The following is a 15941-nucleotide window of genomic DNA, read 5'->3' as shown; positions in this document are numbered from 1 at the left end:
ACAGGAAAAATTCCCCCAACTGGAAGAAATATGAGAGAGCTGCCCTGCACAGGTTCAGCCGGGCACATGTAATAACATCATGTGTTTCCAGGAGTGAGCATGTGTCTGAAGCAGACTCCATTCCCCTGTGTGCCACACGAGGAAAGAAAACTGGTTACACTTCACACATTTTAGGCCTTTTTTCCTTTTTGGCAAAAGAAAATTAAAAAATAATCCAAATCACTCGTATCGACCACCCTCTGCCATCACATACATGTCACAAAGGACATGTTTAGACTCTCTCTTGAGATGACTCCTGACAGTCAGGAGTTTGGAGTATCATGTGAGTCATGGCCACCCCATATATATTTAATATTTAAGCTAAGAAGCATTGTGTTTGTTCTCTGATAACAAATCTGTTTGAACTGTTGTCTTGGACAGTATAAAGATGTTGTGGTTAGCACTGTTGCCTCACAGGAAAAAGGTCTGTTGCCTTTCTGTGTGGAGTCTGCATGTTCTCACCAAGTCTGTGTGGTTTCTCTCCGGGTACTCTGGCTTCCTCCCACAGTCCAAGACATGCATGGGATGAGGTTAATTGGTAATTCTGTTCAGAGTGTACCCTCCCTCTTGCCCTCTGACAGCTGGGATAGGCACAGGCACCCCCACAACTCTGAATTGGATAAGTGGAAGAAGATGGATGGATGGACTACATTAGCAAAGACTCCTTAACAGAAAGGAACCCTGTAAAGCATCTCTGTGCCTCTGAGGACAGCTGCCATGTTGCTTTTGGCTGCTTTTGGTTGGTTTCAGTAGAACTTCTTGTTTGTTTGAGAAGCTCAGAGCTGCAGCTGGTACAGGAGTCACTGTCACTTTGATTCAAAATGAGTGCAGAGCAGAGGCACAGTTTCACGCAGCTCACCACAGCAACACAGCACAGTGGAAACAGCAAAGAAACCAGCTGAACGTTGAGGCTTAAAAGTGGGTAAAAATTAATTTGCTACAGGACTGTGTAGATGTATTTATGTCTGTGTGTGTTTACATGTTTAGACATCTTTGTGAGGACAGAAAATTGGAATGCTACTATACTTGTGGGCAGTGTTGGTCAAGTTACTTGAAAAAAGTAATCAGTTACTAATTACTGATTACTTCCCTAAAAAAGTAATCCTGTTACTTTACTGATTACTTATTTTCAAAAGTAATTCATTACTTAGTTACTTAGTTACTTTTTAAAAACACGATTTGCAACCTGAATAGGTGATAAAGTGATAGATCTTTCAGCCCAATTCTACTTTTTCTACATCATCATACAAAATGTAATCAAATGGAAAAGTCTCTTTTTAAAACTTGTTTTATTAGTTTTAATCTTTTAACTTTATGCATCAAGCAAAAATTAAATTATCTGCAACATTCTCTGACTGGAAGAAATTAGTTTAATATTTAAACCTATTTTCTGCACATTCCAGCACATAAAATATTTTTTTGTGTGTGTTTACACTCAGTCTTTCAAATAGATGCAAGTAAAACACAGCAGAAAATAAATAAAGTCACAGACTAGCAGTCCTGTTGCTCTATTTTCACCTGTAAAGCAGGAGTGGGGTAGGCGGAGGTTTACCCTGGTGCAGGTGTGCAGCGGTCAGTGGAAGAATCCGCGAGTTTCTCTGTGAGTTTCCCATTACGTCGTAGCTACTCGGTGCTTGTTTGGAAGTTTAGGGTTTTTTTGCTGTAAAAAGAAGTTTTCTTCCCACGCACAACGGACACTAATGTTTTTGTCACTTTTTATGGAATCAAACTCAAAGTAAGGTCAGTACTTCCACGCTTTAAACGCTGCACGCTCATACTCTCTCCGCACTCGATATATGATCCATTGTTGATCTGCACACAGCTGTTGTCACGAACGTCGCACTCGCTTACGTCACTGTCATGAGACATTCTCGCAAAAAAATCACGGTTTTAGTAACGCAGTAACACAGCGTTCCTACGGGAAAGTAACGGTAATCTAATTACCGTTTTTGCAATAGTAATCCATACTTTACTAGTTACTAGTTACACGTTACAAGTAACGCGTTACTGCCCATCTCTGCTTGTGGGGACCAACAGTCACTTGTGGGGACAACATGCCCGTCCCCACAAGTTTGAAGGCATTCACACTCAAAATGTGGTTTTAGTGTCAGGGTTACAGTTAGGTTAAGGTTAGGTTTAGGCTCAGGGTTAGGATTAGGCATTCATTTTTAAAGGTTAGAGAAAGCGGCTAGGGAAAGCATTATGTCAATTAGATGTCCTCACTAACATATGAAAACAAGTGTGTGTGTGTTTGTGTGTGTGTGTGTACCTTGGTTTTAGGTGCTGTCCTCAGTGTAACCTGAACTGGGCTTTATTAATAAATAATGCATCTGAACCAGTCAGCTCATCAGTCAGCTTCTGAGGCAGGCAGTTCTGGCTTATTCTGCCATTCGCCCTCCAAAGGGACAGAAACAGACGCAGCATCAGAGATTATCTGTCTGTTTTCAGACTCAGGATTCAGTTTCCGGTGTTTCTGTTTTTGTTGCGTCAACTGGGCTGACCTCGTTGATCATGAATCCTGAATAGTAAGTGTTGTTTCTTTCTCTGCGCGGTGCATTACCGAGATGAAATGATCAGCTTGTAATAAAACGACACCTGGTCTTTAACGCTGGCTGCTGACACGGAAAGTTAGAAAATTTAAGCATGCGTAACATGCCCGACCCTTGTTTTTAACCTTTGTTTTGTAACTAGAGATCAGTCGTATCAGATGTATGTCAGTCTAAAGAGACATACAAGCCAGTTTTATGAGGTGTCTAATTTGAGTTATTAGTAAATTGTAAGTTTTGATGAATTAATGTTTTAGATCCGTCCATAGATTTGATGCATGTTTCTATCAATTTGTAGAAAAAAAGCAAAAAGAGTAGATAATTGGAGGCATTCAGTTGTAGGTAATCTGCAGTGGCTCACTAGGCCTCTGTGGCAGATGGGTATTGTTTAGTGGTGCTCAACAGAACAAAGACAAATTGTAACTTCTCGCAGACAAGAGCGCTACAGAAGAAACCATACACAGAAAGACATTTGATCGCAGGTTCGAGTTTGCGTCTGTGACTTATGTGTCCATAAACTATGTAATGCAGCAGCTAACCACTTTGGTGTAATGCTACTCATTCAGAAATACAACACAATGATTTGCATCCATCTAGTATTACCAGGCAGCTGCTTTACTGCCAGCTTTGAGAAACAGCAGATGGTTTTGTTGTAATAATATCAACAACCTGGTTCCAGGAGGGCACGGTTTAAGCTGTAGCTCCAAATTCTTACGTGAAAATAAAACTGAATGGAAAACTGTGTAGTGTGGATGGTTTTATTCACGGTCTATCAGGAAGCTTGCTTCTTATTCATTAATTTGTATCTTTAATGGGTAAAAGTCAGACATTTAAAAAAAGGAGTTTCTTGGTGACGACCACGTTGTTACCTGTGATTACACAAAATGACATCACTGGTGAAACATTGTTTCAGTATCTAAAACTAGTGACTGTGATAAACCATCTCTGATGAGCTAACATCTGTCCAAGGTTCACACTTTCATTTGATTTGTGGTTCAAGCACCCTTTTTGCCTTTTTTTGTGTCTTGATAATTTTTTCACCTGTAAGTTTTTCCACGGTTACTTTGGTGCTTGCACTGAGTGAAAAACTGCAAGTCTTACAAGCAAACAGCACGACTGATTTTGCAACCTTCACACTGTGCACTCGATATTTAGATCATATGAAAGCAAAAAACAAAAATCTTCCAAATTTAGAGCATAAAACATTCAAAATATCAGATCAACCCTTGATTTTTGTTATAGGTGTAATAAAATCTGGTTGCAAGTGTGCCACCCTCTGTTCATGTCAGCATGCAGAGCTGTATTTGATGTGTGTTATTTGCTAGCTGGCTTTCAACGTTTAAATTGTGCAGCTTTTTATGGCATGACATCGTTTACATCTGAGGTGGAACCTCTGTAGTGGTTCATTCAGTTATAGGACATTTATTAAATTTATTGCTTTAGTGATGCTAGTTTAATGCATGTCTTCCTTTCTTCCCAGTGACTACTTGTTCAAGCTTCTTCTCATCGGTGACTCTGGAGTTGGAAAGTCATGCCTGCTGCTGCGCTTTGCGGTAAGACCGTGCACACGTATGCACACAAAGACACGCTCACTTTCCCTTTTTAACACTTAACTGCTCGCTGCAGGATGACACCTACACCGAAAGCTACATCTCTACCATAGGGGTCGACTTCAAGATCAGGACCATTGACATGGATGGGAAGACTGTCAAGCTGCAGATTGTAAGGAAACGGCGAAGCGGTTTTGTGAGGAAACAACATTAAGTTGTTTTTCAAAGCATGAAAGTCTTAAAAAAACTGTAATTTTAACCTCAGTGCTATTTTACGTGTGTGCGTATTCTCCTTCAGTGGGACACGGCAGGTCAAGAGAGGTTTCGAACCATCACCTCCAGCTACTACAGAGGCGCTCACGGCATCATCATTGTGTATGATGTCACTGAGCAGGTCAGTGTGTATGTCTTCATCATCGTCTAAAAAGAAAAGCATTTGAACATGAACTCCAGACCTCCCGCTGCTTCGCTTTCTCTCTCTCTCCTCAGGAATCCTTTAACAATGTGAAGCAGTGGCTGGATGAAATAGATCGTTACGCCTGTGAAAACGTCTCCAGGCTGCTGGTGGGAAACAAGTCTGACCTCGTTAGTAAGAAAGTGGTGGATGCTGCCACTGCTCAGGTAACAGGCTTAACTTCAAATACTTATAAATAACTTCACACCTGTGGTTTTATTAAGCATCATAAAACTAAGTGGAAGCTTAAAATGGGAAATAACATGAGCATACTGGTATTTTGACATCATCACATACTGGTATCTCTATCAGAAGGTTTTAGCATCAGACAAAGTGTCTGGCTTTGTGCTTAGACACACGTACTGTGGCAGCACTGGAGGCTGGAAGCAAGTAGTCGAGTTAGGAAGATCGACAATCATGCCTAATGTTTCAGTAACACTAAAACCGGATGACGACCTCACTGCGACTAGTAAGAATGGGTGGTTGTCCTGTGACTGTGTGGAGATTTTTCACATTCAGCGAATGATTGCAAACAGTTGCTGCGACCAGATGTTTGGCACTCAACCTGCAATCACTCTCAGGCAGACTGTTGAAGGTTAGCAAAAAATTCCCACCTCATTTATAAATGCAAACACGCTGAAGTCCCTCTGACTGAGTCTGCACCAATGAGCACAATTCATCTGGGATGACTCAGCTGGTTTCAAACTGGGTATTTTCTGGGTATACTTCTATCTAAAAGTGGGACTGCCTAGCACCTAAGTCATTTGGAGTTAGATTGCGGTGCCGCAGTAACTGTCATACAATCTGTGGAGGAACTCTTGAGACTCCTTTCTTAATCTTGGTGTCGCAGTAGCGGTAGAGCAGGTCATCTGCTAATCAGAAGATTGGTCCCAAAGATATTTGGCATGCTCCAGTTTGCGTGCCAAATATCTACGGGCAAGGTATCACCTCTGATGGAGTCTCTCCGATGCATCCAATGGAGCATAAACGTGTGTGACTGTTAGATAGAAAGCGTTAACTTTGGAAAAAATGCTTGTATGAATGAGGCGAGTTGTATAAAGTGTGCACAGTTTATAAGAAGCAGTCCATTTATCAGTCTATGAGGTTCAGACTCAACTTTCAGTTTAAGTTTTAAGTTTACATCTGTCCATGTACAGCAACAGATTAGTGATTTTCACTAATTTATCTCATGTAATCACCATATTATTACAAACATATTTCTTATATTTGCCACCTTAACCCCGTTCAATTACAAACTGATACAGACTGGCCCTCTCTTACTGACTCTAAGGACTCTAAAGAGTCGATTTGAGGGGAGCAACTGACTGTGAGTCAGTCAGAGGGACTTCAGCGTGTTAGTAACCTGTTCCAAATCTAGACTTGGACTAAGAATCAACCGTTTGAAAGGATAGGAGATTGCAAGCTCATATATTTAAAAGTAGAATTGGAGGCAGAGCCTTCAGCGTTCAGGCCCATCTTCTGTGTAACCAGCTCCCAGTTTGGATTTGGGAAATCTTCTCTACTTTCAGGATTAAGTTGAAAACTTTCCTTTTTCATCAAGTAGTTAGGGCTGGATCAGGTGACCCTGAATCCTCCCTTAGTTACACGTAATAGGCCGGAGGTTTCCCATGATGCACTCGGTGTTTCTTCTTCACTGTGTTTACACATCACTCTGCATTTAATCATTAGTTATTATTAATCTCTGGCTTTGTCTTTTGTCCTGTCTTCATCCCCACACCCTCAGGTGTACCAGAGGTTGCTTCTTGTTAAAAGGAAGTTTGTCCTTCATCCCTACGGTCTTTACCTTACAATAAAAAGCACCTTGAGGAGACTGCTGTTGTGATTTGGATTGAATTAGTAGTCAGGTCATTGACAGGGGCTTCTTCGGACCAGTGGGCATCTTGTACATACACCAGCTTTGACAAACAGTGTTCTCAGTGCCAAATCTGGCCGGGTGTTCATCGAATTTGTAGCTGTCATGTCTAAATTCCTTTGAAAAGTACCAGATGTAAACTTGTGAACTAACTGCAATATTTAAATGTTGACTCATCAATAATTCAAAAGTCTGATTAGGGTTCTTTTTCAGGATGACTACTCAGTTCACTCTTAATCCAGGAGTACAAATTACATGTAATACTTTACTCTGGGATAGAATTTTAGAATTACAGTTGTTGCATTAAACGCTTTTAAACTGTGGTGTTTACACACTTGCTGCTTTTAATAAGACTCGACCCCGTCCACAGGACCTGGCTTCGTCCCTGAAGATCCCGTTCTTGGAGACCAGTGCGAAGAGCTCTGATAACGTGGAGAGGGCGTTCCTTACCATGGCCTCTGAGATCCACAAACGTCTGGCCAGTGAAGGAGGGGGCATGGAGGGCGAGTCAGCAGAGGCCAGGACCGCCAAGATCAACAGCGCTCCCCTGTGGCTGGGAGGGGAAAAACAGACGCAGGAGGCCAATAACTGCTGCTGAGGTGGAAACATGAGCACAAATATTTATTACTTGATGAGACAGATGTGTCATTTGAAAAGGACTCATTAACTGTGTGTTACAGGCACACGTACTGGCATATTTTTGACATTTATGACTTTGGAAGAAAAACACATTTTTGACTTGACTATGATATATTTTTGAGCTTGGTACTTTTGAATGAGATAGAGGTTGACTTTTTTTCCTTTTACAATTATGTTCATTTATTTTAAACAATGAGAAATGGAAGTAAAAGTAAATAAAAAGAAAACTATAGCACATTATAATAAACTAGGACCAAACATGCAGAACTCAGCCAAAGGAACAAACAGGGCGGGGCCTATTCAAGTGTAGGTGACACGATCTGGAAATACAGAGAGGACCGCTCTCGTGAATAGCAATAGTTGAATGTTAATTAGCAGCCACACAGTCTTTAATTATCTGATATAAGCAACTTGACTGTATGATTTAAGTTTCTATAAATGCCTCAGACTTATTAACCAGTTCCTGTTGTGTTTTGCTTGGTGTTTGTTTATGTCAATAAAGATATCTGAAGTTGGTCTTTTTTGCTGAAAATATAAAGAGATACTGAAATTCTTAAGATGATGTTAAAAGAAAGCCTGATCCTGATCTGCGTGATTAAAGTTAGAAGATGATTGTTTCTTGGTGGTTTGACTGAGACAGGAAATCAACCACTGAACATGAAAATGCACAAATATCATTAACATCCTTTTTTTCTCCCCTCAAATTTTTAAAAGTCAGCTTCCATTCGAGTTGCATTGTGTGATGTCGGCACCAGTTTTTGGGGCAAGACTTCTTAATTTGGAACTCTCAGATTCAAATACAGACATGGAGGTCTGGACAATAAGGTCTGTAAATTCAGAATAGCAGTAAGTTGATTATCAGGTTTTATTTATATCACAATCTGTCACACTTGTTGTTTTAGAACTTTCAAACATGCAGAAATGTCTGATTTTATATAAAATATAAAATATGTTCATATGGTAAATGCTAACTCATCTGGCATTTGACTTATTAAACCTTTTAAAACCTAAAAGATTCTTGAGGAACTTTAACTCACTATCTAAAATCTGAAAATCACTGGAGATATTGGCCTGACAAATATCCCTTTGTGATGTGAAGGGATTTCTCATGAAGGCCAGGCAACCTTAAATATGTTATGTCTTGATGCATTCTCAATCATCCAGGAAAATAAATCTCCAAAAGTTGATAACCTGCAGTGATCCCGTACGTGTCAGGAGTATCGGAACAGTTGAGACGCATTTTATCAAAACACCGGGTGTCTGTGGCTTTTAAACCCCAAAACACGCTGCGCCAAAAATTGGTCCACCCCAAGGATCGGGTCCCGCGACACAAACAGAGTAACATAGTGTACGCTGTTAAGTGCCAGGATTTATACATCGGGGAAACCAAACAACCTCTGGCGAAGTGGATGGCACAACACAGAAGAGCCACCTCGTCAGGCCAGGACTCTGCAGTGTATTTACACCTACAGGCCAGTGGACACTCTTTCAAGGATGAGGATGTAACATCCTGGACAGGGAGGAACGCTGGTTTGAGGGCGGAGTCAAGGAGGCCATTTACGTGAAAAGGGAAAGACCATCTCTGAATCGAGGAGGGGGCCTAAGGGTCCATCTGTCACCATCTTACAATGCTGTGATTGCAGCCATTCCCCAACTCTCTGTGAATGGTACTCATGGCCATTGATCAGTGGTCTTTGATCAGTGGGTTTTGGTCAGTGGTTGTTGATCAATAGTCATGAGAATTTGCATAATAATGATTAAGGAACTGACCTCACAGCCCATTGTTCATTCAGTGGGCTGGTTTCAGTCATTATGCAAATGTCCTGTTTATAAAATTGAGGAAACCTGCAGTCACTTAGATGAGTGACGAAATGTTTCTCCCAGAAAACGCTACGTCCAGATGAACAGAATCAACTTTTGGAGATTAAATATGTTATATTAGTGTCATTTCAACATGAATTAATTTCCTCTCTTTGCTGTGACAACAGTATTATCGCAGTGTCACAATGACTCACTGAAGGCCGACTTCTTTGTAATCACCTGGACGTTGTTTTAGCAACAAGAAGCTCATGAAAGCAGCTGAGAGACTGAGAACTCAGCAACTTCAGCTACTCAAATACAATTTAAATAAACTTTGTTCTTGAAATGTAAAACAGGTGGGAAATAAGACCATGTTTTAAATGTGTGAGCTTTGTCTACACTATATGGTACTGAGTACCTACACCTACCTACCTAGCTACCTACACATTATGCCTACAGTGTGAGCCATGGAACGAACACCAGCTCCCTGTGCACAGTTTGCGTGCTGATGTTAATGCTGGAGAAGGTTTAAACCTCTGCACACAGTGCATAAGTTACCAGCATTTAGCGCAGTTTACACATCAGCACATAGCGACCCCACTTTGTAGCCTTGCATGATCCGTCACTTTGTGGCTAACTTCCACTTTGAACTAATATCACTTACTGTCGATGGAGATCAGCACTCTTGAGTCAGTGAAATTCATCCTTTTACATTGTTTATGAAAGCAGACTGCAAGGCTAGGTGCTGGATATTATACCCCTGATACAATGAGACAAGAAAATGCTGAAGTTTAAGAAATGTGGACCGACACTTTTGTGAATATGGTGTGCAAGATGAAGACATGGGAGAGACAAAGGGACATTGTGGGATTTCAAAACAGCAACAAAAAGTCAGTCCTCTATCTTCCCAATTAAAAATATCAAAGTATTTCAAAGATTAGTTCCTTTAAGAACAAATTTCTTATGTGAAAATTAGTTTGAGAAATTTGGTCAAGCTGCATAAAACAATCTGTGGTGCAGACACAGTATCATAGCCGTACAAATGTTAGGGAGAATATACAAAAATACTCTGGAGTAGAGGATACGCAACAATAATGGAACCATAGTGACTACACAGCTGATATACAAGCACATGCATCAGTCTGATCCTTTCCCTACAGTCAGCAGTGAGTTCTGCACTGTCCTCAGGTTTGATATGAGGATTAAAAGGAGTTTATTTTATGAAAAACTACAAAAACTACAACAGCTGGACTGCCTCAGACAGGCAAATGGAAACAGGATGAGGAGGCAGGACAGAAACTGGTAAGTAGTTATTTTTCCTTCCACTAGATGTCAGTGTTGCTCTGTATTTGTTTCCTACAGAGGTTGACAGCATCAGTCTCATTCATGATCTCTTATGTTCGCCCCTCCTCCCCTGCATCTCTCCCTACCTCTGAGTGTCTCTTTCATCTTTACATGTTTCACTCCCACTTGTCTAACCTTAGCCTACCTCTGTTCATCCACCCCATCCTCATCCCCGGCCTCTTGCTGCTTTCCCATCATTTCATATTCTTTTTCTTTTTTGTTTTCCCCTCTCCCTCTTACTTCTCTCTTGCCCCACACTACACCCTTAATGAACCTCTCATTTTATATCTTTCTCCCATTCTCTTTTGCCCTTCTGCCACACGCGAATGTTCCAAAATGAATCTTAATTTGATTGCAGAGATCTAGGTGGGAAAATCTGTCCATAGGACAACTATTAGTCTTGCACTGCACAAAGTTGGCCTTTATGGAAGAGCGGCAAGAAGAAAGCCATTGTTAACAGAAAACCATAAGAAGTCCCGTTTGCAGTTTGCCACAAGCCATGTGGGGGACACAGCAAACATGTGGAAGAAGCTGCTCTGGTCAGATGAGACCAAAATGCAAAACGCTATGTGTGGAAAACTAACACTGCACATCACTCTGAACACACCATCCCCACTGTCAGATATGGTGTTGGCAGCATCATGCTCTGGGGGGGCTTCTCTTCAGCAGGGACAGGGAAGCTGGTCAGAGTTGATGGGAAGATGGATGGAGCCAAATACAGGACAGTCTTGGAAGAAAACCTCTTGGAGTCTGCAAAAGACTTGAGACTGGGGCGGAGGTTCAGCTTCCAGCAGGACGACGACCCTAAACATAAAGCCAGGGCAACAATGGGATGGTTTAAAACAAAACATATCCATGTGTTAGAACGACCCAGTCAAAGTCCAGATCTAAATCCAATCGAGAATCTGTGGCAAGATCTGAAAACTGCTGTTCACAAACGCTGTCCATCTAATCTGACTGAGCTGGAGCTGGGCAAGGATTTCAGTCTGTAGATGTGCAAAGCTGGTAGAGACAGACCCTAAAAGACTGGCAGCTGTAATTTCAGCAAAAGGTGGTTCTACAAAGTATTGACTCAGGGGGCTGAATAATTACACACACCCCACTTTGCAGTTATTTATTTGTAAAAATGTTTGGAATCATGTATGATTTTCGTTCCACTTCTCACATGTGCACCACTTTGTGTTGGTCTTTCACCTGGAATTTCAATAAAATTGATTCATGTTTGTGGCTGTAATGTGACAAAATGTGGAAAAGTTCAAGGGGGCCGAATACTTTTGCAAGCCACTGTACACTACATTGTTCAGTTTGTGTTTGGGAGTTTTGTCTTTGGGATCAACCAGTTTGTGTCTGAGTGTGTGGTTGGGTCTGATGTACACTGGGATGTCGTACTTGGAGAAGACTCTCCTGAGTTTCTCTGATAAACCTGCTGCAAAAGTGACTTTTCGTTCCAAGCTCCTTAGACAACTCTATAGACAACTGCTATATAGACCCACACTGGTTCACCTGTTTAGTGGATTTTTTGTTTGTATAAGTTACTATATATGGTATTAATAAACAACAATGAATGATGCACAGGTGATGCTCATCAAGAGGGCAAACATCACAGCACCCAACAATCTGTGGGATATAAATATTTCTAACACTAATAACTTGACAGTTAAAAAGTTAAACTGCTGAAGGGCATGCCGGGAGGTGCTGTGTATTCAAGAATAATGAAGTCAAACGATGAACAGAGGAACAGGAGAGCAGTGTCTGATGTATTGAATGATTTTTGTTTGTTTTTTGATATGCTGAGCTCGAACTGCAGATCAGCTCAGGTAGCCCCGCCCACACACAGCGACAGGTGAGACAGAGAGAGCATGTTAGAAAAGGCTCGTTTATTTTAGCCTGCATTTTAAACTGTGCTCTGAAAAACGATTTCAGCGCTTGACAAAGCCTGTGAATAGATTCTTGTTCTATTGTTGTGTGGCTTTATCATCTTTATTTTTTCAACAATGTAATTCAAATGTTCAGCATTTTATATACACTTACTCTTCTACTAATAGAATGATGACCTATATAAAGACTCATTTATGCATTTATTATAACTTATTTATGTATAATAAAAATGACAACAACGGTATAAACTGTAAAACTGCCAGGTTCTTTAAAAAGCATGAAATATAAATATAAATAAAGATTAAAATACTAATTATAGTTAGAACCCTCAACACTTAAAAGGGGTAGCTTTTAACCCGTTCACACATAGTGGTCACTACGGTGGATGTTCAAAGGCTGTTTTCTTGTATTTGTGTCAGTGTTCATGGTACACTTGTGTAACGGAGTTAAAAATACATCTGAAAAACATGCACTTACCTGATCTTAATTATTATTTTAAGTGTGAATTTTATCATTTGTTTTATTGTATTTTATTTTGAAAACCCAGAAACCGGATCTCATTCTAGCGTTTAGAAGCTGCTTCCGCTCCTCACAGCGCGCGTTTGCACTGTGAGGGAGCTACAATTGCTGGTACCATCAGAAGACACCTGTTGAGTGTGTTTTATGCCTTCTGCAGGAATAAACTGTGAAAAGTCAACCTTTCTGAGCGTCTGTGATTTATGAAGAGCCGGAAGCGTTACACTTCCACACAAACCAGTACACTGGACACTGATGTGTCACTCCATACCTGCCACCCACTGGTTGTTTAATGTTACTACAGATGTATGACGTGTTTCATGAATGAATTATGACAACTTCGATAAGGATTTTTATTTATCTTTTCATGCCTAAAGATGAATAAAAATACTTCCTGATTGAGGTTGTCACAATTCATGTTTGGCAGGGTTAAGGAATTAAATTAAAGTTTTACTTTTTTGTTTTAGTGTTTACACTAAAAATGACACCAAAAAGATCCAGTTTAAAAACCAGCATAAAAGCAACCTCTGATATGTAAAACTACCACGTGAGAGGATTAATTTTAGCCTTTGTTAGCAAAGCATTCATGAAAAAGTCTACTCCAGTAACGTTTTGTACTTCTGCCACCTCCAGCACACAAAATACTTTTTCTTATCAAACTCTTTGTGCAGCTCAGACTGACGCTGAAAATGTAGTTTCATGTCTGCTGTACCACCTGCAGTCTGTGTCATGAAATAAGATCAGCAGGCTACCTGGCTGTCTTTTGCATCGAGTTCCAGGTATCATTCAAATAGTTGAGGTGAGGTGACTGATGATAACTAGGAGAAAAACACAGTTAAGAGGCATTACCTTCCTCTCTTCCTCAGAAATAGTGACACATTACTTTTAAATTCACTAATAACTTCAGCACCTGTTTATAGCCTCACGTTTATTATTTGGATATTAATTCTAGCCGTCTCATTTTGTTGCCTGAGCTTTCAACACCCTCAACTGCCGGCCTTTTGGCAACTGCACGCATCACTGGGTGCGAGGTAACCTGTCTCTAATCACGGTCTGATTCTGACTGCAGTCATTCTCAGTCAGATTACTGAAGCTTTGCAAATAACTGCTGTCTAACATAAAAACACGTACAGCATCGTGTGAGTCGACGCCAACGAGCACAACTCATCTGCAATGAGTCTCGTTGCTACACGCTCGAGTTAAGTCGTTTCCTTTTAGCTATGTTCCTTCATAAAAGGAAGACTAATGCCTGCGTCGTTTCACGGTGAAATCACCTCCCTGCAGCAACAACATCACGATTTGTGGAGAAATATGTGTTTAAATGTGTTTAACGTCTTTTCACAAGTAGTTTTGTGTGAATTTCTGTGTATAGACAACAAAACATTTTTACAAGAACAACAAGAAATTTGATCTGTCACACTTGATTGATGACACATCAGGTGCCAACCTTTCTCAGTTCAGTTGCAGATTGTTGACTGACTCCATATTATTGCACTTTTATTGCTTCAAAGGCAATGACAACACAACTACACTGCACATGATCACAATACCTTCAGTCATGGTTTCTAACCGTTGTTTCTGTGACTGTACCTTTATTTAAACAAATACCTGACGTCAGGCTTTTGGTTTTCTTTAAACCACAGACGAAATCTATCACTATGAAACTATTCCCTTGATATATATCTGTCTTTACTCTACAACTCACAGTGTTGGGAAGGTTACTTTTAAAATGTATTCCACTACAGATTACAGATTACATGCCCCAAAATGTATTCTGTAACGTATTCCGTTACGTTATTCAATGAGAGTAACGTATTCTGAATACTTTGGATTACTTAATATATTATCATGCTGTTTACAACTACATGAATGTACTATTGCTGTGATTTATTACTGTTACTGAAGGTCCGCGGCTCCGAACCGTAGTAAAGGGACCTCTGGCTAATACGGTGGGTTCTGTGTCGGCTCGTAGCTGAAAACTAGCTTTACTTTGTTGTCTGGGTCAACTTTGCTAGCAGAGACAGAGAGAGGCGTTGAAAGGCTGCTCCAACAGAACTTATTGTTTCAGAGGAAAACACGAACACGGTGTACAGTCGAGTCTTAATAGCTTACTTACAACTGGGCTCGTCAGGCTCTCTTCTTGGCTGCAGTGGTTATTATTATATTTACATGCTTCCAGCTCCCGTTTCTGCTCGATGACAGCTCGTACTTTTCCTTTTTCTCCCTCCCTCGCTCACAGACACATAACGGGTATGGCAGTCCATTCTCCCTGCAGCACGGACTACACTGCCCATGATGCTACATTCTTTAGAGCTATACCTGTAGCATTCTGCCTGTTAGCTTAGCACAACAACAACAAAAAGGCCTCTCTCACCCAGGAAACACGCAGAGAGAGAGCGTCACCCTGTAACCATGGCAACCGTAACGCTGCCTGGAACAACAGAACGTAGCTGTCAAACAAAACCCAAACAGTCCTGACCCGCCACAATATGAAACAGGGAAGTACCGCCGTGTAATCCATTTATTTCAACAAAGTAACTGTATTCTAAATACCACCTTTTTAAACGGTAACTGTAACGGAATACAGTTACTCATATTTTGTATTTTAAATACGTAACGGCGGTACATGTATTCCGTTACTCCCCAACACTGACAACTCATGACACTCATAACAATGTCTACAACAAGTCTAATGTATCAATCAGATGAGAGGAGGGGCTCAAGTGTGCAATAACACATGTGGTTGTTTTTTTTAATTATCATTATTTGTATTAAGTCAATAAAACCACTGAGGCTCAATCGTGAGTAGGGTCGGGTGAAATAGCCTCAAAAATATATCACAATATTTCAAGAAAATTAAGGGGAAAACAATTGAACAACATTTTACTGATGTTTGCAGCTTGTAAGCAGCAGGATCAGAGAAGGAAAAGTTATTTTCTGGTGGTTTCTGTACTGAAGGATGTTTGAAGGAAGAGACTGGAGGAAAGATGAGTTTACAGTTCACACACAGCTAAGAGTTACACTCCAGGGTAACACTGGTTATAATCTTGTCCTTGCAGCCCACGTTTTGCTGCTACACTGGCAACAACCTGCCAGTCAGTTTAGGAGCATTTGATTGTGTTATTCTTTTCCTGATGCTGTTTTCTTCCAAACATTTCTCTTAGCCTTTTGGTTGTGGAGAAGTTTTATGCAAGCAGCAACAGAGAGCCAGTGGAGAGCAGAGAAAATCTATCATCTACCATTTTTTGGCTGACTGGAGACCAAATATACCTTGTTTAGGACAATTTGTAGAGGTTTTACTG

The 15941-nt window shown here is 40.6% G+C and overlaps 2 protein-coding genes across 3 annotated transcripts in view; one reads left to right on the top strand and one right to left on the bottom strand.

Moving 5' to 3' along the window:
* Positions 1–2447: 2447 nt before the first annotated feature.
* LOC102794543 (ras-related protein ORAB-1-like) lies at positions 2448–7538 on the top strand. 2 transcript variants are annotated; one of them, XM_087851307.1, is made up of 6 exons: positions 2448–2564; positions 4066–4138; positions 4212–4307; positions 4434–4529; positions 4625–4756; positions 6833–7538. In XM_087851307.1, the coding sequence occupies exons 1-6, from the start codon at positions 2551–2553 to the stop codon at positions 7058–7060; spliced, it is 639 nt and encodes a 212-aa protein (XP_087707433.1). In that variant the 5' UTR covers positions 2448–2550; the 3' UTR covers positions 7061–7538. The 2 variants fall into 2 exon arrangements, with proteins under 2 accessions (XP_087707433.1, XP_087707432.1); XM_087851306.1 differs by lacking the exon at positions 2448–2564 and having other exon boundaries at positions 4046–4138.
* A 3363-nt stretch (positions 7539–10901) lies between these two features.
* si:cabz01090165.1 (leucine-rich repeat and fibronectin type III domain-containing protein 1-like protein) overlaps positions 10902–15941 on the bottom strand; it is a 499613-nt gene continuing 494573 nt past the window's right edge. The window contains exon 15 of the transcript XR_015720007.1: positions 10902–11049. The gene's annotated coding sequence lies outside the window, so the exon portion shown is untranslated. The remainder of the gene's footprint in view (positions 11050–15941) is intronic.

The sequence above is a fragment of the Neolamprologus brichardi genome, chromosome 14 (genome assembly GCF_056152115.1).
Source record: "Neolamprologus brichardi isolate AB-2024 chromosome 14, ASM5615211v1, whole genome shotgun sequence".
Taxonomy (NCBI): domain Eukaryota; kingdom Metazoa; phylum Chordata; class Actinopteri; order Cichliformes; family Cichlidae; genus Neolamprologus; species Neolamprologus brichardi.
This window is presented reverse-complemented; position numbering and strand designations above follow the sequence as displayed.